The 25,458-nt window shown below is 41.5% G+C and overlaps 1 protein-coding gene across 1 annotated transcript in view; it reads left to right on the forward strand.

Annotated features, from left to right (window-relative positions):
- LOC102231340 (sodium/potassium/calcium exchanger 3) overlaps positions 1–23,565 on the forward strand; it is a 43,022-nt gene extending 19,457 nt beyond the window's left edge. The window contains exons 3-17 of the mRNA XM_005806564.3: positions 10,762–10,838; positions 12,507–12,581; positions 12,684–12,768; positions 12,873–12,976; positions 13,241–13,315; positions 13,481–13,506; positions 13,611–13,664; positions 14,056–14,183; positions 15,043–15,203; positions 16,443–16,683; positions 16,917–17,083; positions 17,261–17,375; positions 18,929–19,041; positions 20,524–20,589; positions 20,683–23,565. Of these exons, the coding sequence (XP_005806621.2) occupies positions 10,762–10,838; positions 12,507–12,581; positions 12,684–12,768; positions 12,873–12,976; positions 13,241–13,315; positions 13,481–13,506; positions 13,611–13,664; positions 14,056–14,183; positions 15,043–15,203; positions 16,443–16,683; positions 16,917–17,083; positions 17,261–17,375; positions 18,929–19,041; positions 20,524–20,589; positions 20,683–20,832 (1,637 nt within the window). The 3' untranslated portion in view covers positions 20,833–23,565. The remainder of the gene's footprint in view (positions 1–10,761; positions 10,839–12,506; positions 12,582–12,683; positions 12,769–12,872; positions 12,977–13,240; positions 13,316–13,480; positions 13,507–13,610; positions 13,665–14,055; positions 14,184–15,042; positions 15,204–16,442; positions 16,684–16,916; positions 17,084–17,260; positions 17,376–18,928; positions 19,042–20,523; positions 20,590–20,682) is intronic.
- Positions 23,566–25,458: the final 1,893 nt, after the last annotated feature.

Raw genomic sequence — 25,458 nt, forward strand, 5'->3', positions numbered from 1 at the left:
TTTGTGCAACAGTTTTCAGTCCAAGAACTTACAAGTGACTCATCTACAATTTAGATATGCTTGGGAGTTTTTTTTTTTTCAGTCAGCCTAGCGTGCCAAATAGTCCAGTCTATAAGGATATTTTAGAACCCCTACTATGTGGTACCTGTACCTTCTGACCAAAGGTGATGAGGTCATTATTTTGTCTATCAGACCTGACTCACGTATTGTACTCTCTGTGTCTGTCGATAAGTCCGAAGAAAATTCCTGCTGAAACGGTTTTCAAGTTAAACAGTCCTAAATGACAAAAGGTGCAAACATATTGATGAAGTCCAAAGACTACCAAAAGTGAGAACATGGTCCGCATTAATTTGATCTAACAGCTCTTTGAAGCATGGACTACATTTCACCCTTAACACAGAAATTCAACGAGGAAAAACAGAACTCTTATTTCAACGCACCATCTTTTCTTCATTTGCACTGCCAGTTTCACAAGCTTTCCCTTTTAGGAGCATTTTACTTTCACAAATGTGTTTGCAATTAAGCAACAGGCGCACACTCACATGCTGTTAGAGCGTCTGATTATACCTCGAATGTAAAACAGTCTGTCTTCTCACGTTGCTTCATGCTCCCTGAGATCTTATCTCCAGGTTTTATTGCCTGTTGTGTCAGTCGGATACAAGCCATGCGGAAAGCAGTGAGAAACGAGTCACAGTTATCGCGTAATATAACAGTCGAATATCACCGTTCAGCTCAAAAAATTAAATTGCATTGTTTGGATTTTTGACACAGAATCAGTGACAGGAGAAATGTATGGAATACTTTGAAACCCCGAAATCGTAAACCAGAACCAAAAAAAACATTTTAAGTCCTTTGTGATCTTATTCTCAGTCACCAACTTCACTTGTGAAAACCAATATTCTTCAACACAGACAAAAAATAACATTTCTGAAAATATTGTATAATCTACAAGATTGTAGTCGTGTAGACTATACAATATTTGAGGGTCTTATATCCTGATTTTAGATTGTATCTGTCTACTTGTTATTTCTTGTGCAATTGTTTTTTCCCCCCCTTCTTTTAATAGAATTGTGTGAAATGTGTTCTCTCCTGCGAATTGCATAGCAAGGCATTGTTGTTTTTTGTGCTAACTTGTCTTAATGTGAAAATGTTTACATCCATCCATCCATTTTTTTACACCCTTGTCCCCAGTGGGGTCAGGAGGTGCTGGTGTCTATCTCCAGCTACGTTCCGGGTGAGAGGCGGGGTCACCCTGGACAGGTCGCCAGTCTGTCGCAGGGCAACACAGAGACATACAGGACACACAACCATGCACACACACACACTCACACCTAGGGAGAATTTAGAGAGACCAATTAACCTGACAGTCATGTATTTGGACTGTGGGAGGAAGCCGGAGTACCCGGAGAGAACTCACGCATGCACAGGGAGAACATGCAAACTCCATGCAGAAAGAATCGAACCCAGTACCTTCTTGCTGCAAGGCAACTGTGCCACTGTGCAGCCTGAAAATGTTTCCTTATATGCTAATTCCTGCATGTGTACACTGCCATGAATTGTGGTAATGTTGATTAATGTATATTAATGGTTGAATTGATTTGATAGCTCTGCAAAGACAAATAAAATCAAGCAAAACAGATATGTGGTCAGGAAAGAAAGCATCATCAATCTCCAGATATAAGAGCAGAGAAGTTGTGGGATAAAACCAAGTCCAATGAGTTCGCTGGCACTGAACAAAGTTAAGAGAGTCTATTAGGTTCAGCAGTCCTTGACCATCGCTTCTTGGAACAGCAGACATGGATATTAAAATTTCTCACCATTAATCTGCTCATGTCTTGCACAAAATAATTAGAAAATATAAAAAATGGGGGTAGCTGCTTACAGTTCAAGGTTTCCCCCCAGAAAACTTGCTAAGCCCGGTGACAGGCAGTCATTCATCCAGCGGCCCGTCGTGTTTTTGAGTTAAAAAATGTTTGAAGTTGACTGGAAAAATGAAAATATCACTTGATAATTATATGTTATTGAAAGATTGGAAAACTAATACCAGAACATCAACAATTAAGTCTTAAAAACTGCAAACATTTTAAAAATATATTTTTTTAAAATGCCATATTTAAGGATTTTTGTCGTTTTCATAAATAAAGTTTGTATTGAATCTGATACAACTGACTAAGTAAAAACCATGTTGACTCTAGTTAGTGTTTTCTGGGTATGCTATCGTTAACTAGACTATACTTAACTATAACTATAGTTCTTTTTTGTGATCACGGGTTTTCAGAATTCGATTAGTGATGTTGGCCTTATTAACCTGTTGTCTTTTCAATAATATTATGGGAGAAGTAAATGTAAAAAAAATTCTATTATATTGTTTTCCATCAGTTCTGCACATCCACTCAGATGTAATCTGAACCTTCTTGCCATGATTATTTTTTGCTCACTTCAGGCAAGTTGTCTGAAAACTGTTAAGCAGTAGTCATAAATATGCACACATTTATAACTGCATAATATCTTGCATGCAACCATGCTTTTCAAATAAAAACAGTAGATAATAAACGATGTGGTATTTTTAATGTAAGCCTTTAGCATGTCTCAGGAGCGTCTTGCGGTGAACAATAACCTTATTTGACCCAACAAACCTGTAGCAACGGTGACACATGGCAAAAGAACAGATTACTGCGGTTCCTTCAGTCCTTTGGTTCTTTTCGAAGTTTAATCTGTTGTTAATGAATACAGGGCGGTATTTATTCAGCCCCGATGTTGCTTGTTGTCTAAGATGAACTCGGGGTAAGCCTTTCGCCATACTTTTGCTTTCTTCTTCTGTTTCCTGCTGACGATGTCTGACGTGTTAGGTAATGCCACCCACAAACTTGTAAGCACTTGTGGCAGAATATAAATACAACCATATGCTGCAGTACGTGTACAGAGAGTGTAGCTGCATGCCTTTTTATGCACTGAACCTTCAATGACTAGCAGGCGTAAGGCCACAGGATCGAGAATCTCAAACTTACATCATGTTTCTCCCTCCGACTAGCTGCTGTTTACGTGTACATGCGGTGCACCCACTGTTTCAGTCTTCGGCTGCTCAGTTCAGAAGTACGCAACAGCGTAATGTGTGCATTAAATAATGTTTTCAGCATTAAATAATGCTTCAGAGATTAAGCATCAACATCTACAGGCCGTGGAGTGCATTAAGGAATATCTGTGGGAATAAATAAGTTACTGCTGGCATTGGTGCTGAAAAAGTGGGATGTGGATTATAGTAACATAATTCAACAGTAACGTTGCACTTAAGCACTTTGCACGTGTGCACTTAAAAATAATGTGGCAGTAGTGGGCTTTTATTTTTATTTTAGCTGTGACTGCTAATGTGTTAATCATTAACATAAAATGAATACTTAAACCACAAAATGTATTAACACTTGCATTGATAGAGCCATTATCATGATGATATAATACTGAGCTCAACTGACTGTCTCTGCAATAGATTAAAGATATCTCAGGATGTGTGGGTTGTGCAGGGATGTTGTGATTTTTTTAAAGCCTAGACCAGCGGTGCCCAAAGTCGGTCCTGCATGTTTTAGTTCTCTCTCTGGTGGTAGTAACAACCTTTTCAGCTTTTCAATGTTCTTTTTAGGGCTTCTAATGAGCCATCACTGATCCAGGTGCGTTAAACCAGGGAGAGAACTAAGACATGCAGGATGCCGGCCCTCCAGGACCGACTTTGGCCACCCCTGCCCTAGACCTGTACAAGTCCTGGATGGAGGGAAGGTCAGCCCCCCAGCTCTGCAGACCTGATTGTTCATTGGAGTCTGTTTTGTGGATGAGCCAAACCATACAGTGATGGAAGAACACAGGACAGACATGTGATGTCCTTCAGATTCTTCAACTAATTAAGGCACGATTGGTTCTCCACAATTCTTTTGGACTGGAATGTGTTGTAGGTAACAGCAGCAACTCCATTCGCTCCTCAGCACTTTTCACTTTATTTATTTTACTTACCTTTGTTTTAACTATGTATGGGTACAGCAGGTTGATAGATCTCAATTACTTTATTTCTCATTTGATTCTGAATTTCTTTGGATCTCATCATAATGTCTGGCTTTTGAGGATCTTTTGGTGTACTTCATTCAGGTAGCTGCTATTTAAGAGTTGTCTTGATTGAGAACAGGTGTGATAAACCACAGTTAAGTTATTTTTTTCATACTGGGCAGATGTGGATGTACAGTATATGTGTGTGTGTAATATTTAAATAACTCTTTGATGTTCTGAAACACTCAAGTGTTTTTACAAATGTAAAAATATTAGGAAGGGGGCAAACTCTTTTCACACCATTTCAGTAACTGAATCCATCATTATTGTTTTTTGCCATTTATGCAAAACCTTTAGCTTTTTTGCCCCATCTCCCTTTCTTTCATATTATGTGGATAATGAGTTTCCTCATGGCCTGCGGGTTGTTTTGATCACGTATTTTTTTGGTTTTCAATCTCATAACACATTTGTGGAGGAACTGCTGCCTCATACTTATCCACAAACATTGCGAAATATCAGTTTTTTGTCGAATCGATCAAATAAATTTCCTTCAACATCCCACTGACCTTTAAAACAAGAATAGCACAGAGAAAATTAAATAATATCCACAGTACAGAGAGTGCAGAAAATGAAAGACAAGACCTGTGAGCATCACAAGGAAGAAAGTTGCTGATAGATGCGTGTATCTCACCAACACAAAAGGTGCTTTGTCATTTCTGGAGAAAAAGGCCATATGTCGTGTTTCCTGCAGCACAGCAATGTGCTCAGATCCCGTTAATGATGTATAGGATTTTGAGGATTTTCTCTCTCCTTTCATGAAGCTCTCTGTCTCTGTTAGGAGCACACTATGATTATGTAATGCTGGGGGTATTATATAAGCGCCAGGGGTGGTAGCAGTGTAGCTTGAGGTGGGGCTGACTGTGGAGTAACGAGAGGCTCCACTCAGGTCTGTCTTACAGGCTCAGCACAGGGATTTTAGAACTGACTGTGTTAATTGCTAAATCATCTCCTCACACTGACACTGTACACATAGAAACTTAAAGAAGTCAGCGATTTACAGCACTGACCTCGTTACAAAATGCCCTGAAGATGCTTTGGGGATTGAATACACATCGTCACTTCTTGTTCTGATGTTGTTGTCTTTAAAAACGGTTCCTAACACTCTTTCTTTTACAAGCAGCTCCAATAGTTATATGTGAAGACGAAAATGTCTGAAATTGAAACTATTGTTATCCTGTTCTGTATGTCTGATGCTGACTTTTTCACATTCATTCAGCTTATATCTTACCTTGCAAAAGGATTGTAAATATTGAGATTACTTTGGCTGTTGAGACAAGTTTAGAGTTTCTCCCAGTGTATTATAAGCCTGTTGGGTGCCAGGCTTAACCTCCTACCATTCCCCCTAAGCTAAACATTGCTTGTTTTTAATTTAAATGGGCTTTTTATACACGTGTAACCAATAACTGTATGCGTTTTTGCTGCTCTTTGCTCTGCGGCTCACTTCACTGGCGGAGTGCAGACATTCTTGAAAGACAACTTTATAGTTGATGCATTGTACAGGCCACGAAACTGGTGGCGCGCACCAATCACACCATTGGTGCCTAGGCGCATTAGGTGCCTCACGTGCTGTCAGAGCTGCATCAGTTTACCTCTTTTTAGGAGAATAATGTAATGACTTTGCTCACCACAATGTGATTTACTTAACCTGAAACAGATTGCTAGTTCAGCTTTTTGCTTCTATGTGTAAGTTAGAAGCAAAAAGTTAGAAGCATCCATTGCTTCTATGTGTATCAGTGGATGGATGGATGGATGGATCCATCCATCCATCCATTTTCTGTTCACCTTTGTCCCTAATGGGATCGGGAGGGTTGCTGGTGTCTATCTCCAGCTAACATTCCAGGTGAGAGGCGGGTTCACCCTGGACAGGTCGCCAGTCCATCGCAGGGCAACACAGAGACATACAGGACAAACAACCATGCACACACACATTCACTCACACCTAGGGAGAATTTAGAGAGACCAATTAACCTGACAGTCATGTTTTTGGACTGTGGGAGGAAGCCGGAGTACCCGGAGAGAACTCACGCATGCACAGGGAGAACATGCAAACTCATGCAGAAAGACCTCGGGCCGGGAATAGAACCCAGGACCTTCTTGCTGCAAGGCAACAGTGCTACCAACTGCTCCACTGTGATACACATAGATATGTGTATCACTTCTCAAAAGTAGGCACACAGATGTGTGTGGTCATTGTGATGAGCAAGAGGCAAAAATACTATGGCATGTCATTGCTTGTCAAATATTGGACACATTTAAGAATAAAAAAATATAATTCAAAAATGATTAGCAATATCCTCCAGCAATGCCAATCTTGAGCTGCATGATTAGCGAATAATTCCAGTGCACCTTCACTTTATGGCAGCAAGTCATTTTGTTTTCATGCTCTGCAGGAGAGCGTCTGTAGAGCCCAGAAACGGTGATGCATATAATATATTTTATCTGCTGCATGTTCCACAAGTTGTGTGGGCAAAAGATGTCTGCTTGGAACAGATTACTGCCGCTGGACTGTTGTGCAACTGAACCAAAAATAAATAAATGAATAAAACTTAAATATTGGGCCACATTGAACCTTGAGCAAATCTGAACATTAACAGCCACCAAAGGCAAAAAAAAAAAACCCATAACAGAATCAAAGGAATATTGTAAATAAAACAAATAGAAATAAATGTCCCCTGCAGATATGAGTTTGTTTTTTTTGACACAGTGCAGTGTGAAAGCAAACCGCACCAGCTGAGAATGTAACAAATGCAGCAATTTTGCTCCTCAATAGAACCGAGTCTGCCGGACTATCAGGTGTGAAGACGCCATTAATGTCCTCCATCATTTCTGGTTTAAATACCAATAAGTGTGTCTCACTCTGTGTGCATGTGCTGAAAGATGTTCAGATAGTATAAACAGAAGAAGCTAAGGAGTTTAGCCTTATGTCTGTATATTATATTTTTGTTAAAGGTATTAATAAATTAATTTCATACATTTTTCTCAATTTATGTATATATATTCTGTTAAGTAAGTTCTGTGTGTTATTGTTATGGTATTATAAGCCTGGCGGACCACCAGGCTTTACTTGTGCCCCCACCAGGCTAAAGCACTGCTTATTTATTTAAGTCTTTTTAAAATGTTTGCATTTTTTAAGGCCTTATAGTTGGTGTTCAGGTATTAACCTCCCAATCTTTCAATAACACATAATTATCAAGTGATATTTCTGATTCAGTTCAGAGATAATGCACAAGGAGTTGAACTTGGACACAAAAGGATCTGCAAATCAAAGAAGGGAAAAAGTCTAACCCAAACATAAGAGAACAAACTAAAATGCACAGGGGACAAAACATGGAAAATAGGAAAGAAACAAAGGAATGAACCTGCATATCAACTAGTGATGATAACCATAGTGCATTGAATAGAAAATGGCAAGACCTAAATGGCAGTAATAAACCCAGAAAACAATCAGCAGAAAACTAAAACAGTTGTTGACCGGTGTGAAAGGAGCAGCACTGACTGTTTTACTGTTTCCACGTATCGGCAGAGTAATGGATCACGTCGCTGGTTTAAATGTGGTGCTTGAGTGCCGTAAAAAAAAAAGAAAGATGAGTATATCAAGCCCAGTCCTGACTCAGTGACTAAAAGAGATAAATGCATGCCAGAGGTCTTCCTTTCCTTTCACATTTCTTCTCTCTCCTTCCTTTCATCACTTGTTCCTTGGCAGCGCTACATTATGTCAGGCTGCAAACCTTCCCCCTTTCTGCCTCTCCTCTCTCTCTCTCTGTGCTCCTGTCACTTTGAATGAGCAGACGGCCTCGTGTTGTGTTCGGGCCACACAGGGCAAGCTGAGGCTCCAGCCGCCTGACTCACGAGCTCTCGGCTACAGGGAAGGGAGAATGTCACTGCGCATCGAGTTGCCTTCACGTTACACAAGAGCACAAGCTCAGCTCACAGACACACAGCGGAGGAAGAGCACACAGAGCCTCCCGGTGCAGAGTGAGCCAAGCAAATCCCAAACACACACACACAGCGACAGTGGGCTGATGCTATTTTTAACTGCCTTCTCCGATGCACGCTCATATTCAACAGGAAAACACACATGATGACACGGAGATGCAGCACATTTCTGCTTGTTGTGATTGGCTGCTGATACCAGGCGGGAATGGACGCGTCACGTAATAAAAATGTTTGTTGAAAAGGTGTCCGCAATTGGGAGCACCTGCTAATGTATAAGAAGCCAACGGCAAACACCTCCAACACGTCTTATGAGTTCGGTGTTATGACCTGATGACATCGGATAAATGAAGTTCTTGTCCTGATCCAGTTCAAGGTTTCCCCCAGAAAACCTGCTAAGCCCGGTGGTTGGGCGCTACGGCAGTCATTCATTCAGTGTTTTTGAGTTAAAAAATGGTTAAAGTTGAGGGGAAATTTGAAAAGATCACTTGAAAATTATGTGTTACTTGAAGATTAATGCTTAAATACAAACATTTAAAAAAAAACTCAAATAAATGAGCAAATCTTAGCCTGGTGGGGACACAAGTAAAGCCTGGTGACCCGCCAGGCTTATAATACACCGGGGGAAACCCTGCAGTGTTTATGTTCCTGGAGCTTTCTGCAACAGCATGCAAATGTTCCAGAAGTGTGAATGTCGTCACATGAAAACATTTACTGTTGCACAGAGACTCTGTACGTACATCAGTCTGCATAGGGACTCGGACATTTTACATGACGGTTTGAAAGTTGACTGAATCCAGCTGTTACTCTTCCACCCCTTGCATTGATCTAAATTCTTGTATTTCTCAAAACTACTGGGCGAGGAGGAGGATCAATTCATCTTTCAATCAGATTTATTGATTAATCCCTGGCCAATTAATAGCTGCAGTTCTTTTTGAGCCATAACAAAACCTTGTTTTTTTTCCCCCACACAAAATTTCTATGGTGCTAAATTGTGTCCATAAAGTTTGTTCAAAGGAAAAATAATTTGAAACTAAAAAAAAAAGTTTTGAAACTGAAAAAATAACACACTTCACTGATGTAACCTGCTTATGTCAGCATACCACACAAATATCAGTGGAAAAAAAATATATAGACAAATTTGCGCTGCATTTTCAGTTCGTGTTTCCCATTCCTCATGCTCTCAGAGGAACACAGAGGAGCCGCTAGACCACAGTTTCTGACAGCTCCACTAAGCATGGCCTCCTCTTCTAATATGAGCAATAGTGACAACATAAAGGCTGGTTGTCATTTTATCACACAGGGAAACAGAGAAAGAAAACAGACACATTCAATATGTAAACCCAAGTGAATGTGTTTCTGTTGGAAATGTGCTACATAAATAAACTTGACATTGACCTCCAGGAGAAGTTTGTTTCCTTAACAACATTTTTGTAGCTATGCCCTGATTTCTACTTCTAAATAACCTTTTCCTCTGATTTGCCTGGAGTATTCTTTTTTTTTCTTCATGCTGTAAGCCAGGAACACTGATTAACCAGTGAATGGACCTTCTATCTTTATACTACAATCACTGGAGACACACTTACGCTGCTGATCTCCTTTCCATTTATTGTGAGACTACTGGCACCAATTGACTGGACCTCTGTTGAATTAGTTCAGTCACTTTGAAGGGGGGTTGAATATTTACGCAATTTCTTGAGGTAAATATTTTATGTAATTGCCATTATTTTGTTGAACTCTTTTTTTTCTTTGACGTTGAAGAGTTTTTGCCATTAATTTTTTCAAAAAAGCCAAATATTGATGTTCAGGATTGATTTGTAAAAGTAATACAAAGGGTAAAACATACCAACTTTCAAGGTGGTGAATATTTTTATAGGCGTTGCGCGTGTTTGACAGAAGTAGAGTGAACGTTGTCATAGGTGGCTGAATGGAAGTTTTTATTATTGTTATTATTTAAGCACAACCCATCAGGTTAAATTGATCAATATAGTTATCTTAAACTTCTATAGTTTACATACGATCTGTGTCTGGTTATTCAGAAGTTTTTCAAACATTTAATTTATTTTAACTTGTGATTTAATGCGGATGCCATGTGTATGGTAGCTGAACAGACTCTACTACAACTAGGTGCAACAGCGCATCGCTTGTTGAAGCAGTTTGTCATGGAAACTAAGCTAATTTGTTTATTGTGTAATGTGGTAACAAGTCAGACTTGTAAAATTACTGAAGGTCATCAGCATAAATTGTTATTTATTGTCGTCGTCAGAGAGGCCATTCTGTGAGCGAGGCTTACCCAGCCGTTTAGGACAAAGACCACCAACAGATATGAAGCAGAAGTCAGAATTGTTGGGAACTATGTGGGACCAGGACATCTGTTGTGTCTGATATCTGTTTTGTTTTTTCCAGCCATGTCGGCTTCCACAGCTGTTTCTTCTTCCTCTCTCCTTCTCCTCCTTCGTTTTCTTCTCTGCCTCTGTTTAGAATTACAATCTACAAGTAAAATGATCAAATCAGTGCTAACCTTTCCCTCACGTTTTTTTTTTTTGTCTCATGAAAGTGAAAGTGGCTCCAGACATTTTCCTGTTGTAATCTTTTCCCTGAAAATTACTGTGGTGTTTCTGTTCACTGAAACGTTCCCAACCAGTTGACTGTTTATCCCTTTTCCCTGACGTGTACAGTAACTCCTTACTGTAAAACTCCTGAATACTTCAGCTTTCTTTTGTTTTTGTGTCATTGCAGCGATCCATGAGTTCCCCAGAGATTATTTCACCAACCAGGAGCGCACAGAGGGAGCCGTGGGCCTCCATGTTCTGTGTGTAAGTGTCATCTGCAGCATTCTGCTTTAGCACCAAGTGCGTTTCCTTTACTACAGTCCTGGCATTTCCAAAGAAGTTCCCGTATTTAAATGAACAACACGGTGAAAAGGCGTCTGCTTGTTTAAGAACCCAGGGCCTCCAGAGGTTTAGAAAATACCAGACGGATTCAGTTTTACATGACATGTTGACTGGGAGCAGAATGTAGACAAGGTGCTAATGTAGTGGAAGAAGCTCACCTCATATTTACAGAGGCTGCAATATTCATACACCTGGAACATTTTGTCCTCTCACAGCTTCGAGCTTCAACAGATTGTACTGGGATTTTATGCGACAGAGCAACATGAAGCACAGTGCGTCGTAGCAAAGTGCACGAAAACTGACGCGTCACATTCAGGCTATTTTATGAATAACAATTCTACAAAAGTGTCATGTCCCAGATTCAGATTCAGATTTATTCACGTCCCAAATGGGCAATTGATGTTGCAGCAGGTATAAAAACCGAAAGACAAGGTATCAAAGTTAAGAAATAAAAAACAATAAAGCATACCAAGGAAGACATCAAATATAAATCAATACATAATGTGAAGTGTACAGCAGTGTATGTCATTGTGGGCCGACAGTTGCTACGAACACCAACAATCATATGCGACACCCCCTACCTCGACCTGCATTAACCAGAGAAATTGCTGTAGGAACAAAAGAGTGCAGGTATACAACACAAGTCTGTGTTAGTTTGTCACGTCAGATAAGTAGTGCAAGGCTGAACGTGAAGGTATTACACTGAGCAGGACCCCCTACCTCTTCTGTTCATCCCGAGACATGAGTGAGCCCAAGTTCTCACCTGAAGGAATGTAAATATTACCGTCTGCATTTATCCAAAACGTCTTACACAGATTACGTTTAAGGCATCAACTAAACTGCTACCTGTGCTCATACAGGAAGTGGTTTTTGAAGGAGAAGGAGGATATTACTCTAGGGGTTATTCAAACGTAAGATTTTATAGTTCACGCGCAACAATAAAGAGCTTTTGTATTTCAACTCCTGGGGTGAAATTATGGAAGTTAAATGAGGAGTTAAAACAAAGTCAAAATTGAATACAATTTAAAAGGAAATATAAGGAGACAGAAATATGGGTGAGAGTTAACACTAGTGTGTAAATTGAGGCTAACATATATGTTAGCCTCATACGGGTATGGATGTATGGATGTACCGTATATATTTAGACATATGTAAACCCATACATATTTTATCTGGAAAAATTAATTTTCCAGATAAAATGGAAAATGAATTAACCTATCTTTTTTTATTTATTATGTAATAATGGAGGGTCCATCTGAACATATTGTATGAGTCTATGAGGTAGGAGTTCATAAGTTTCTTATTTCTTCTTTCTCCTTTTCGAGCGTGTTAAGATGAATGTGGTACAAAACTGTGTGTCTTTTGCCTTCCTTCTTCATGTGAGTGATTTTATACTTCTGTCATGTTTGAAATAAATAATAAAAACAAATAAACAAAAGCAAATGATAAAAGATATGCATGCCTGGTTTGCAGTAGTGCAGCGTTAGCAAACCGCTAACCACTTTAATCAGATGAAGTTGAGCACAGATTGTCTTTCTGCAGGTGCTTTAGTGGAGTGAGTGTATTCATTGTGTATCCTGCTCTCTGTAGGCAGTCTACATGTTTTATGCCCTGGCATTGGTCTGTGATGACTACTTTGTCCCCTCACTAGAGAAGATTTGTGAGGTAAGAAGTCAACGCCGGTCACTCTTGCACCTCTGCTGTTTCCTGGGGCTCGGGTTCCCGTGGAGAAAATCCTCTCTCTCTCTTCTTCTCCTGTCCAAACAGCGTCTTCAGCTGAGTGAGGACGTGGCAGGAGCCACCTTTATGGCAGCTGGCAGCTCAGCTCCTGAACTCTTCACGTCAGTCATTGGTGCGTAGCTTTTTGAACTTTAAACTGACCCTAAATGTCTTCGTCCATAAGGTGGCCTCTGTAATCCCTCTGACACATACGCAGCCGTTTGTTCTGTCGTGCAGGAGTGTTCATCACCAAAGGCGACGTTGGCGTGGGCACAATTGTGGGCTCTGCTGTCTTCAACATTCTCTGCATTATTGGAGTGTGTGGCATATTCGCTTTGCAGGTACAAGACAAAACACACACACACACAGAGCTATGCATGGCTTTCATGCATTGTTGTCGCTGCGAAGTTCTTCATAAAACAATAAATAAAGTTTATTAGGTGACAGACATGATTATCTGGGTTTGATTATTTATCTGTTTTAACTCCTGAAATTAATTTGTCCATTAGTTGGAGTCGTTCACTGAGGAAAAAAAAAACATCTGTATGTGGACCTTTTCTGTCACCACAGCATTTAATCATAATCCTCCTGTCACTGTGTCTCAGACCATCCGTCTGTCCCGCTGGCCTCTGCTCAGAGACTCGGTCTACTACACACTCTCTATCTCTGCCCTTATAGTGGTAAGTGCTGATGGTATTCTCTACCAAAGTACCAGTTTGTTGGATGGGAAAATATTACTATCAAATATCATAAATCACATCAGCAATAGCTTTCCTTTAAGATCAGATTATCAGAGTCCACATCCTGTGTAATGCTTTGCTTCTCGTCTCTCTTTCATGCAAAAGTTTATATATGATGAAAAGGTGGTTTGGTAAGTCATGGAGTTTTGATATTTACCACAAATGGGGTAGAATTCCAATTTTTTGTTTTGCTAACCAGGGTAAAACACGGTTGACTGATATTTTTAATCTTTAGGTGGGAAGCTCTGACACTGATTCTGATGTATTTCGTCTACATTTTGATCATGAAGTAAGTTTAAGACTCAACCACTCATTTTAAGAAACTTTATTGTATTGTGTATTCTTTATGTCATTCATGGTCAGGAGATACTTTTTCCTCCTCATCACATCCATTCTGTACATTCAGTGAAACTCAAAACCAAGGGTTTGGGCATCATGACCCTTAACAGTAACAGTGAACATGTTTCTATAACACTACATCCCCGATACAGGGGTGTGAAAAACTGTTTGCTCCCACCATGAGTTATTTTCTTTGTATATTTGTAACACTTAGTATAACCAAAGTAAATAACTGAAAGCTAAAACACACAACGCATTCAGCTAATCTGATCGTAGAGATAAACAGGAGACATGTTGCAGGTCCACAGAGTACATGAAGGTGATCTGACTTCCTGTTGCAGGTTGAACTGCTACATTGTTCGTTTCCTTGAGAGACAGAAGAAGAATCCATCTGGTTTAAGTAATGGAGCTGCTACTAACACTGAACTAGATGATGGCTATGATGCTACAGCTGTCCTGCTGAAGAAAGGTACAACTTTTATTTGATTATCACTTCACAGCAAGTTGTTCAGAATGATTGCTGTCCATCTCTGGTCAATGTTCTGCACAGAGACTGTCTCCTTTAAACTCTGGACAAAGACTTCTTGTTGCTCCGCCGACTTGTGTCTGTAGAGGAGGCTGGTTCTTCTGACCAGATGGGTCCACTAACGGACCCTAACTCTACGTCTGATTGGTTTGGATCCTGAATAGGGCATCAGAACCCTCTCAGAAGGAAAATATTTCATTTTTATAACTCAATTTCAAATTTTTCTTTTCTATTTTTGCAACCTCTTATTGATGTATAGTCTTGCTACAACCCAAACTTGTCTATGGTTGCCAATGTCATCAAACGTGTAGGCAGCATGTATCTGATTCCTGACCACAGCAGACGGGGACTGTGGCCCGCAGCTCTCACGTCTGTCCCGTCCAAACGTTCAGAATGTTCAAAGTTTATTTTCTCTTTGGTTCTGGATTAAGGTGTAGGACCTGTCTTCTGAAGCGATAGAGTAACTGTTGTTTACACACTGAGAGGACAGATACTTGCTGTTCCAGACTATGAGCAACTCCAGGAGGTCAAATAACAATCCAGCTGAATTAACCAGAAAGCAGTTAAGGTTGATGGAGCCACTCCAAGTATGTGGCATGCCGAAATAAGTGAATCTACATCAGTAGAGCGCGCATGAGAGTAAGTGTTGTCTCATGGCATGACAAGATGCCTTTGTGGCGGTTGCCCACGTTGCCCACCCTCTGTTGTTTATGGGAGACTTTTAGCACAAACAGCTGAATGGTGTCAACATATTCTCTGTTAGTCATGCTGCTGCCTGTTGTATGTGTGCGGCTCTTAACAGCAAACCACCACAGCAAGCCATCTGTGCTGATGGTGGACGAGCTGCTCTCTGCGTACCCCCACCAGCTGACCTTTTCCGAGGCTGGCATGAGGATCATGATCACCAGTCACTTCTCTCCGAGAACCCGACTCACCATGGCCTCACGGATGCTCATCACTGAGGTGAGGTCAAAGACACAGAAACTCAAATTGCTTTCATCCGGGGTGTGAAGTCTCGCCTCCGGACGTTTGTAGCTGTGATAGACATGTGCAGGGGCAGGACAGAGCTTGGGCCAGTTGGGCAGGGGATCCACGCTACTGTCTTAGTGCCCATTTCTTGCTGCCTAATCTTTACAACAGCAATAGGGTCCAGAAGTGTGGGATGATGGACCGTACTGGCATGAGAGGAGTACCAGACAGTGCTCTCTCCTGCTTTGCTTCATCCTAATTTGCATATGAACTACGGGGGCTTGGGCTATGCTATGGCATTGCTTGTTCCTGGCTGCTGATATGTAGCTCTCAGGAATCTTCCATGCCAGCTGTGGGCTTTGAGGATTGGGAATCAGAGAATAAATGTATCTGTTCTGCTGTTGGCCTTGGAGGTTTTTTTAGAGAACATTAGAGAACAGCCAGTGTCATGAAGACAGGGAACACAGCAGACCGATCAGATCAGCAGATAGGGTTAGATTTTAATTTTTAAAAATGAGTTTGGTGTAATATGGCTGCCTCCACTTAAATTGATAGAAGGAGGGTGTTAAAAAAGGAAGGAGCTAAGAGACCCAAGGTGACTAGATGTGCTGCAGAGAACCACAGCTCAGAAAGGGGGAATATGTTCACAGGACAAATAGTCATGGAATCGTCTGACCATATGGATGACCGGCTAGAAGTCATTGGTTTTTTGGGGGGTTTTTTTACCCCTCCAGGGGGTCTTTTGTGGGCTCTAGTGTCCCTTATATGACAGTAGGCTGACAGGAAACGGGGAAGGAGAGGGAGGAAGACATGCGGCAAATGTCGTCAGGTCCGGGAGTCGAACTCGCGACGGCCGCGTCGAGGACTCAAGGCCTCCAAATACGGGTCGCGCTAACCGCTACGCCACCACGGCACGCCCAGCTAGAAGTCATTGTTGAAAGAGATGAGAAATGGTAAATGGCCTGTTCTAGTATTACGCTATACCAAGTTCAGAGGACCCCAAAGCGCTTCACACTAGATTCAATCGTCCCGAACTCACGTGGCCCTCTGACCACCACCAGCTTGCTCAAGGACACAACAGAGATGGTCATTCGTTGTCACCACATCAGTAGGGACTGTAGTTGAAGAGTTGTAGTCGCCGAGGCAATTGAACACTTTTTACCAATTAGAATAAAACTCATTAAAAATCCGTCTCTATCAGAACTGAGCTTATCCTTACTTCGTGTTGCACAGAGACAGAGACTAATCAACACACGGACTCTGACCAACGGCGAATCAGACGTCTCTGTCAAAGGAGGCGGTAGACGGGGCATCGAAAATGGGCTGTCCAGGGCAGAGAGGCGCCTCAGCATTCGCCATGACGATCGAGAGGCGGGCAACGAGACGGAGAACGAAGACAACGAAAACAATGAGAACGATGAAGAGGAAGAGGAAGATGAGAGAGATGGACCTTTTGTGCCCTTCCAGTGCCCAGGTGAGCTCTTGAAGGCAATTCTCCACCTCTGATGTCCCAAAAGCCAATTTAGCAAATCTTAGTCTTTTTTCAGCTGCTAACCACTGTTGATTAAATTGCTGTTATGGATGATGAATGTTAGTATTTATGTTCTTCCACCGATTTTCTCTGACTAATCGCTGTGTGCTGGCCTGTGCAACGTGTCCTTCTAATCTTTGAGCCATCTCGTTTTGTGTCGGCCTGTGTGTCTGCAGCTGGTGTGTTTAACAAGCTGAAGTGGCTGCTGGCCTGGCCTCTGTGCCTGGTGCTGTTCTTTACCGTCCCCAACTGCTCCAAACCTCGCTGGGAGAACTGGTTTATGCTCTCCTTTATTTTCTCCACCCTTTGGATTGCCTCCTTCTCCTACATCATGGTCTGGATGGTGAGTTGTGTCCTTACTTTGTGTTTCTGACAAACTAAGACAAACCCAGTATTGCTTTCAGTGTTGAGGGTTAATGCACGACCCCCCTCAACAAGGCAGGTTTAGAAGCCGTCTGCACCTGGAGCTCTTTTACGACTTCTGAGGCGTAAGGCACAACCTTCTGTCTCTGTGTGTCAGGTAACGGTGATCGGCTTCACACTCGGAATTCCCGATGTGATCATGGGCATCACCTTCCTGGCAGCTGGCACCAGCGTTCCCGACTGCATGGCGAGTCTGATAGTGGCGCGGCAAGGTAACACATCTGCGAGGCGACCAACGTGCAGAGGCACCAAAAGTCTTGACTAGAGTCCTCTTCTGCCCCTTCCATTTTGTGTCCTTTTCAATGCATGCAGTACAAACCGTCTTTCAGGAATGACCGCGCTGTGCCGGTGAAGTGTGCTGCAGCAAAGACCATGCTCTTCAGCATTACTGGTGTATAAAAAAAAAAACCTATTTAAAATTGAAACAAGAATCGCTTAGCCTGGCACCAAGGCATTAATCCAGTAGGGGGAAACCCTGCATAGCTGACATACTGTATCTGGTTCTGATGTTGAAGTTCCTTCTTTTTTCCAAGTTTAGCTAATTAATGGACTGATACCACCTAGAAAATAGAAACATTTTTCCTACTTTTAAATCTGGCGTACATTCCTCTGCCTCTACCAGTATAGGGTTGCTTGTACTCCTTAAACCTCTAAAATTACCTTCATTCTTCATGGTATATATTCATTAAGGTGCTCATTAGGATGTAGTGAAGCATCACAGTAACTTTGTGATGCGCTCTTGTTAACATGCCTGTCATTAGTTCATCTGCTCATATTTTGCAGCGTTATTGATAACGAGGTGCTGTGGATTTTTTCCTTTTTATTTTTTACTTTTCTCCTGGCTGATCCCTTGACATTTCAACATCCTTTTGGCTAATTTATTAATTAATTAAAAGGCTAATGCCTCCTCTGGATTTGATTTTAGGCTTGGGCTCCCTTACACCATAAAGCTCTCCACCTTTTGTTTGTGGCCCATGCAGAAAAATCTGCACCTTCTGGGGAAGAATTATACCTTCATGCCCATATTTGGTCTCGATTTCTGCAGTGGAAACACTCCTTACATAGCATTTTATTACACTTTTCTACTATTAATTATTGTAGAATTATTTATTTCTTGCCTGATCAGAGAATGTCATTAGCTCTAGGTTGTGTTCAGACGGTTTTTTTTCTTTCTTTTTGCCCCCTAGCCCCATGTACAAGAAGTCCTACCTCAGATTGAAAAGTTAGCTACTCGTCATCAAGTGTCGGAGTGTAAATAGAGACTTCTTTATTCTCCCAGCGTGACAGAATGACGGCCAAACGGCAGAGTCTAAGAGAAGCCTCCGTCAAACAGGTTTGGAGGGAAGCAGATGAATCACATGGAAACAAGCGACCAAGGCGTTTCCTGCCATCTTGGTCCAGGTTGCTAACAGAAGATGGAGGGAAAACGAGCTGGCAGGAGTCCTATCCTCCCTGCTTTCATCTGTGTTTATTCTCACTCTTGCCATTAAATATTGAAGCGGCTGTGCATGTGTGTGTATGCGTGTGCATAGGTGTCTGAAAGTGAGTGATGTCAGGCAGGGTGACACACAAGCACATGGGGGCTTCCCATGACTACAAAGAGATTTTTTTTTTGAAGTACAGACTTGACTTTTGGATATCAGTACCACAGTCAGCATCACTAATCTTATATATGGCACTTTTAACTCTTCTGTCTCTCCCCATTCCCTTCCTTTGTTTCTGCCCTCCTTTCATTCTGTCTATTCTTTTCTGTTGCTGTCTCCAGGTATGGGAGACATGGCCGTGTCCAACTCCATCGGCAGTAATGTGTTTGACATCCTGGTAGGGCTCGGCCTCCCCTGGGCCCTGAAGACACTGGCCATTAATTACGGCTCTGCTGTAAGTCCAGCTATAGACCTCCTAATGATAAAGTTTCTAATATTTACACCACTGTGACTGTCTTAATGTCAACCTTTTGGCCAACTTTCTTTGAATAGATCCAAATCATCTGAGAAACATCATGTATGTTAAAAACGGATCTGTGTATAAGCACTGGAAATAAAGACAAACGACTGAATCTGAATTCAGCGTTTGTCCTTCTAGGATCTCAGGTCCTTTTTAGTTTCTTCTTTTTGTTCCCATTTCAGCATTCTAATATTTGATGTAGTTGTGATATAGAAAAAAAAAAGAGAGAACAATTTTTGAAAAGAAATATTTCACATGCCTACGGTCTTTGACAGGCGTGCCTTACTCACTGTTGAAAACTCACTTTAATACTTTGGATTACTGATATTGCTTGCTTTATCATTTTTAGTGTTTTTTTATTTATTTTATTGGCACATGTGTCAAACACGAGGCCTGGGGCTAAATCTGGTCCACCAAAACTTTATGTGACCATCTAGCAGCGTCACACAAGATTGCGATTGGCAAGCACTAAAACCCGCCTCCTGCCTCTGATTGGTTGTTTGTTAGCACTGGGAGAAAGCAGAGGCGCTCAGTTTCTTTCACAGGTTGTCTGTTTCATACCATATTGTCATGACATAGTGACACTTCAAACAAATATGTAAAAAAAAAAAAAAACAGTTTTAATAAAAGTTACATGCTGCAGCGTTCCCTGCTGTACAGTGCTTTGGTCAGCCATGGGTTGCTAAAGTGCTGTATGAATAAAGCATGCTATGGTTGGTCAGAGTCTCCATGATGAGTAGTCGCCATCAAAGTTCCCATCATTAATGTAGAACCACCCGAAGCAACATATTGTGCTTTTCAATCGAGTTCAAAATTACTTCATTTATCCCAAAGGGAAACTAACGTTTTCGTAACTCGTACCATTCAAGGATCAGGAATGGTAATGTGGACGGTAATGACATGGGCAGGAAGGATCTCCTGTAGTAGTCAGTCTTGCAACAAATGTCAGTGGGCCTCTGACTGAAGACCTTTGCAGTACGACGGACTCATGACATTTGAACAGGTCAGCATCCAGGCAGCAGAGACAGCGTTCCACAGCAACATGTCCTGGTCGACGTTCTCATTTGCTTTTGCCACTCCTCTTTAACCGTCTGTCTGGACGTGTGGTCAGAAAGCCGGGCAGAGCTCGGGCCATTGGAGTCAGGGATACGATCTATGCTGTTTATGATCGATGGAAGAGATGGTTGGAACTTCCTGCTTCTCTCTCTGCGTCCATGAAGCCTCCTGTTCAGTTCCTCTGGGGTTTGAGGCTGTAGTTCAGGTATCTTTATGCACATAAAAATAGGGTGTACTTTGTTTTGTTTTGGTTTTTTTGTTTTGTTTCATTCCCACAAACTCTGGAACAGTGACAATACCGAAATGAAATTTGTGCAGGATTAATAGATTAATAACGGGCCTCGTCTCTTTGTTCCACAGATTAAGCTGAACAGCAAAGGGCTCATCTTCTCTGTGGGACTCCTGCTGGCGTCTGTCTTCCTTACGGTGAGTTTGTGTCTCACACGGACTTCTGACTCTTCTTACGTCCAGCGTCTGTGCTCGTGAGTCTCATGTCCCTCTGCTTGCTGCGATGTCCAGGTGCTGGGAGTCCACCTGAACAAGTGGACGCTGGACAAACGTCTGGGACTCACGTGTCTCTTGTTCTACTCCATCTTCCTGTGCTTCTCCTGTCTCATCGAATACAACATCTTCACTTTTGTCAACCTGCCAACGTGTCGGGAAGACTGAGACGCACCAGCATTGCCACACACACACGCACACCAACACACACACACACACACAAAGTCCGATTCACAGGTAGTGTTATGGAGGCGATAGGTGGAGTTCGACAGAGGCTCTAAGTCAGAACAGACTTGTTTCTGAGTCTCTTTGTTTGTTGTTTTTGGAGAGGTCCCACTCTGCTCTTTTTTGGGTGCTTGTTTTCCTGCTTGGTGCGATATGGAGCTGCTCTGGTGTTTACTCCCAATCAGACCAGAGTGTGGGACTTTTTCCAGGGGCAGAGATTGGTTAATAACAAGCCCTCACTGTGCTCAACACACACACACACCCACACACGCACACACACACACCCCTGTATTACTGCATGCTTCTCACATAAACATGTTTTATTTTGAAGCTCCTGTGTTTAGGTGTGACGTTTCCTAGCTGCTAACTCTTCCTCACAGGGTACGCGAGGCCTTGTTGAGGAGAGTAAAAACGATCAAAGCAATGACGAATCCGAGGTGGGCGGAGTCGGCTCAGCACTTCAGCTGCAGAGGAGTTGTTTGGGTTGTTGGAAGTCTCTCGGTAGCAAACAGACCCAGTTATGCACATGTGCACATTATGTCCAGTCAGAGTCACTTTGTTGATGCCTCAAGTGTGTATAGACGTGTGTAGAGACAGTCTTCCTCTTCTGCTTTTAGACGTAAAACTACAGGCAACCAGGGCATTACCTTTTTATGAAGTGACTCACAATTGTAGTGTTGTTGTGGGTTTTTTTTTTTTTTTTTTTTTACTCCTTCTTGAATATACCCTTCTCCTGTATATACCCCCCAGATGATTTATTTATTATTTATTCATGCCACACACGTCTCACATTTCTCTCGAGGTCACAGAAACAAACAGAAGAATAAAACTTAAAACACAAAACAAGCACAACGTCTTCTGAGGGATCGATCTGGAATTCTGCGGGTGGATGTCAGAAATGTCCTATTTGCACTGACCAGCTCCGTGAGGAACATCCTTATAAAAAGAAGAGGATCTTGATTTTTTATTTTTAAATTATAATTATTATTATGACTGCTGCTTTTGTCCTCTTAAAGACTCCGAGTTAACAGACTCAATAGAGATGGGTTCAAAGTACTTCCCTCTGTGGCAGAATGAGATTGGACCAGGGCTGACCGTTCTGCTCTGGACATGTCTTATTTTGGGAGTTCTTTGTATTTTGTTCTGACAAAGGTCTGGATTTGTCCACTTAAGTTTTGTGATAAGTCAAAATGTCCTACTAGAATTAGAGCATGTACTGTTGTGATTTAATGTAAGCCGTGAAGGGCGACGACATCCTTCGAGGCGGTGGCTGATTGTGAGACCAAACATGACTTTCTTACAGATGAGCTTTGGCAACTCCTTCAGTCCAGACAGCTAATCCAACAAAAACAAAGACTGTTTCAGGGTCGAGTTTATCCATCATCAACTAGTGTTTTAATGTACAAATCAGTCCAATCACATGTTTCTGTCTGTACATCAGTCAGAAATATGTGTCTGATAGGAGCTTGTCTGTTTATTTTGTTGGGTTTTTTTGTAAATATTCATTGCTCTGAGTGGGGAAACTGGGTTTGAAACTTATGAAATGCAATAACTATAAGCTTACTCCCTTGTCAGGTTGCAGCTTTAAAGACAATAACAATACGAGCTGAGACAAGACAATACATGATTTTGAGTTCACAAGAATCAGACAAAATGCTAGCAATATCCTTGGGAAATTTTGATCCAATTTTCTTTGTTTTCTCAAACACAGTAAAAGTTTTTGTGCTTCCTAAAACTCACCCTGAGTTTTAAGTTTCAATGTTAAAGCCAGTCCTGGTGACAAGTCCTTAAACTGAAGACGATACAATGCAGTCCAGACTCACTAGGAACACTATGAAATGACCCTTTAGTTTTACCCCAACAGGAATGTAGGTGCAGATGCTAACTTTAGCTTTGTTAGCAGCTAGCAGTTAGCCAGTTGTTGGCGTCCTCTTCAGTGTTTTCTGTCACTGTGTGTTGTCAGCTAGTCTAATGGCCAGATTCTGTTAATGCAACTAAACAACTTCTTCCTGTCTGACTTCAAAATAAGAGTCTCAAGGTGTGGTTGCAACAGGATTGTCGGGATTAAAGACGCAGTTGTCAATGTCGTATTCAAACTTCACCAGACAAAGTCACAGATTACATGTACAAATGTAGCTTCCATCCTGGAATGCTCTCATTATGTGGAATTCTGTAGAAATCAAGTCGACATTTGATATTTATTGATTGCGGGATGCTCTCGCTCTTCTGGAGTGAGACTCAAGCTTTCTCACTCGGCCCGGATAGATCTCCTTTAGAATAAGAGCTCTTCCTGTAACCACAGCGGTACTAGTAGTTCTCTGTGAGGCCCTGATCACTCTGCAGATGTTTTTCAGTGTTTGTTGGTGCTAAGCTCCAGGTGAATCCAGTTAGGATGTTCTTGTTTCAGGTCAAACTTTCTTCCATTCGTTTTGAAACAGGTGGTTAATATGGAGGCCCCTAGGGGACAGGGAGGATTTTTTTCTTCTTTTGCATTCTCTCGCAACAATCTACTGATCAGTTCATGCGGCATAAATGAATACTGTAAGGCTTACAGTGTAAGGCTTTCTTACAGTGGCCATCAGACTTTCTGCTATAAGGTTTTTGTGAGGTTTTTTCCATTTATGTTGTGAAATACCTGAAGTTTTATATTTTTTTCTTTAGGACAGAAATGCACCACAGACCTGATGTAAACAGAAACTTTCCGTAAGAAGCAAAAGAAAAAATAGATCCAAAGTATTTGGACTGTTTCTGAGTTATTATCACTGGGTCATAAAGTCATCAGACAGTTTGATTGTGTCTCTTTGTGTTGGTCTGAATGGTTTAAAGAGCCGTTTTCATGTGCAGATCCATCTCAGCCTTACACAAACAGACAGAAACATGCAGGGAATAAATCGATTTTCAATCAGTTTTGTGCATCAAAGAGTTAAGAATAAACACGTTTTCACTGAGGCTCTTTAATGTGTATAGGTTTCACATTTGAAATTGACATTCGTGACTGTATACAAAATAGACCGGCAAATATTTCAGTGAGAATATTGTGAGGGAACGCAAAACTTATTGCAAGGCAACGCAAAAGAAACATTTTCCCCATGTCCCCTAGGTGTCCCTCAGGGGGCTCCGTAGGTTAAGATGTGGTGTTGTGTGGGTCCACCGGTCCAGAATAATCTTCTTGGTGTTGCCCATGTTAAACAGAGAAACAATGCTACTTGTTCATCTGTCTTCCCATTTCTGTTTGGTTACATCAACGATTACCATGAGTATTTTAGGGAAATGTTGTCAATCTGTGGGGCACCTCAGTAAGTTATCAAAGTGTTCGTGTTGAGACGAAACTCTTACACCTTGAGGTACAGAGGTAGCATGCAATATTGATTGGACCAAACCTTAACTACTTGTATCCTAAAGCAATCCAAGATGTAAGATATTATTTATCTTCTTGCTATGATCCGTCTCTTGATAGATTTAGAGCAACGTAAACTGTGTGGTCTAAAAGTGGACCGGCGCTGCATTCCAGTTACTTCTGAAGTCAGAACTCGTTACTGCGATTGACGTCACCCGCAAAACCAGTTAACATGGAGAAGTCGGGATTTCAATGTTGCCAAGCACATAGACGTTCGCAGCACCTCTGAGCATCATTTTAAGCTTTACTTTCCATATTTTTGCTCAATTGACGGTGAGTCTCAATCTCTCTAACGTTTTTGTATATATAATAGAATATTTTATATTGTCATGTCTTTGTGCTTCCTCTGATTTCCTTGTTAAACATCTTGCTGATAGGGAAAACTTTGAGTTTTCGTCCCTCACTGACAGTATATACACTGAAGCATGTTGTTTGCCATCTCCACCTGGAACAGGTTGGAGTTTGATCGGTCAGGACTGATCAAATTGAAAAAAAAAAACCATCCAGTACCAGCCACCAGCTGATCTCTTATTTGTGTGACTCTTAAGGATCGTGTTGGTTTGGGTCAAATTTAGAAAACTATCAGCGATGCCTTCACTTTCTTTTACTGGCCACTCCGGATTTCCCCTGCTGTTCTCCATCGTCCCATTCCTCGACCTCCACCTTACTCTTATGTGTCAGAACCGTAGCTATTCCACAAAGTATGCCAAACTGCCCTGACTCTGGTTGCATTGGGATGCCCTCCACACTCAAAGATGTCACCATGGTTAGCACAACCCTGATGCCATGTTAAGGGTTTCTCGCAGGGCACTCGGGACCAAACCTCACTGGTGTGTGTAGCTTTGGCGCACCAGCGATACTCTGCAAATTCCTCCATAACTCCTCTGCAATCCACCCAAAACGTTAATACGCTACATTGTGGTTATGGTACATTGTACCATCCTGTGTGAAACTTCCCCAAAAAGCTTGTATGTGCAATCAAATGACTCCTTTTTTAAAATTTATTTTATTTGATATATTTAAATTCTGACAACTTATAGCGCTTTGACAGTGCTCATAGTTAATGGAGCAATCTGTCTCTGTGCTGCACAGTATTTTCTCAGTGTCAGGAGATATCTCTAACAGCAACTGCATTATAGTGATTACCATGTTTTTCTTTATCATATGTCTCT

This window comes from Xiphophorus maculatus, chromosome 22 (genome assembly GCF_002775205.1).
Source record: "Xiphophorus maculatus strain JP 163 A chromosome 22, X_maculatus-5.0-male, whole genome shotgun sequence".
NCBI classification, from domain to species: Eukaryota; Metazoa; Chordata; class Actinopteri; order Cyprinodontiformes; family Poeciliidae; genus Xiphophorus; species Xiphophorus maculatus.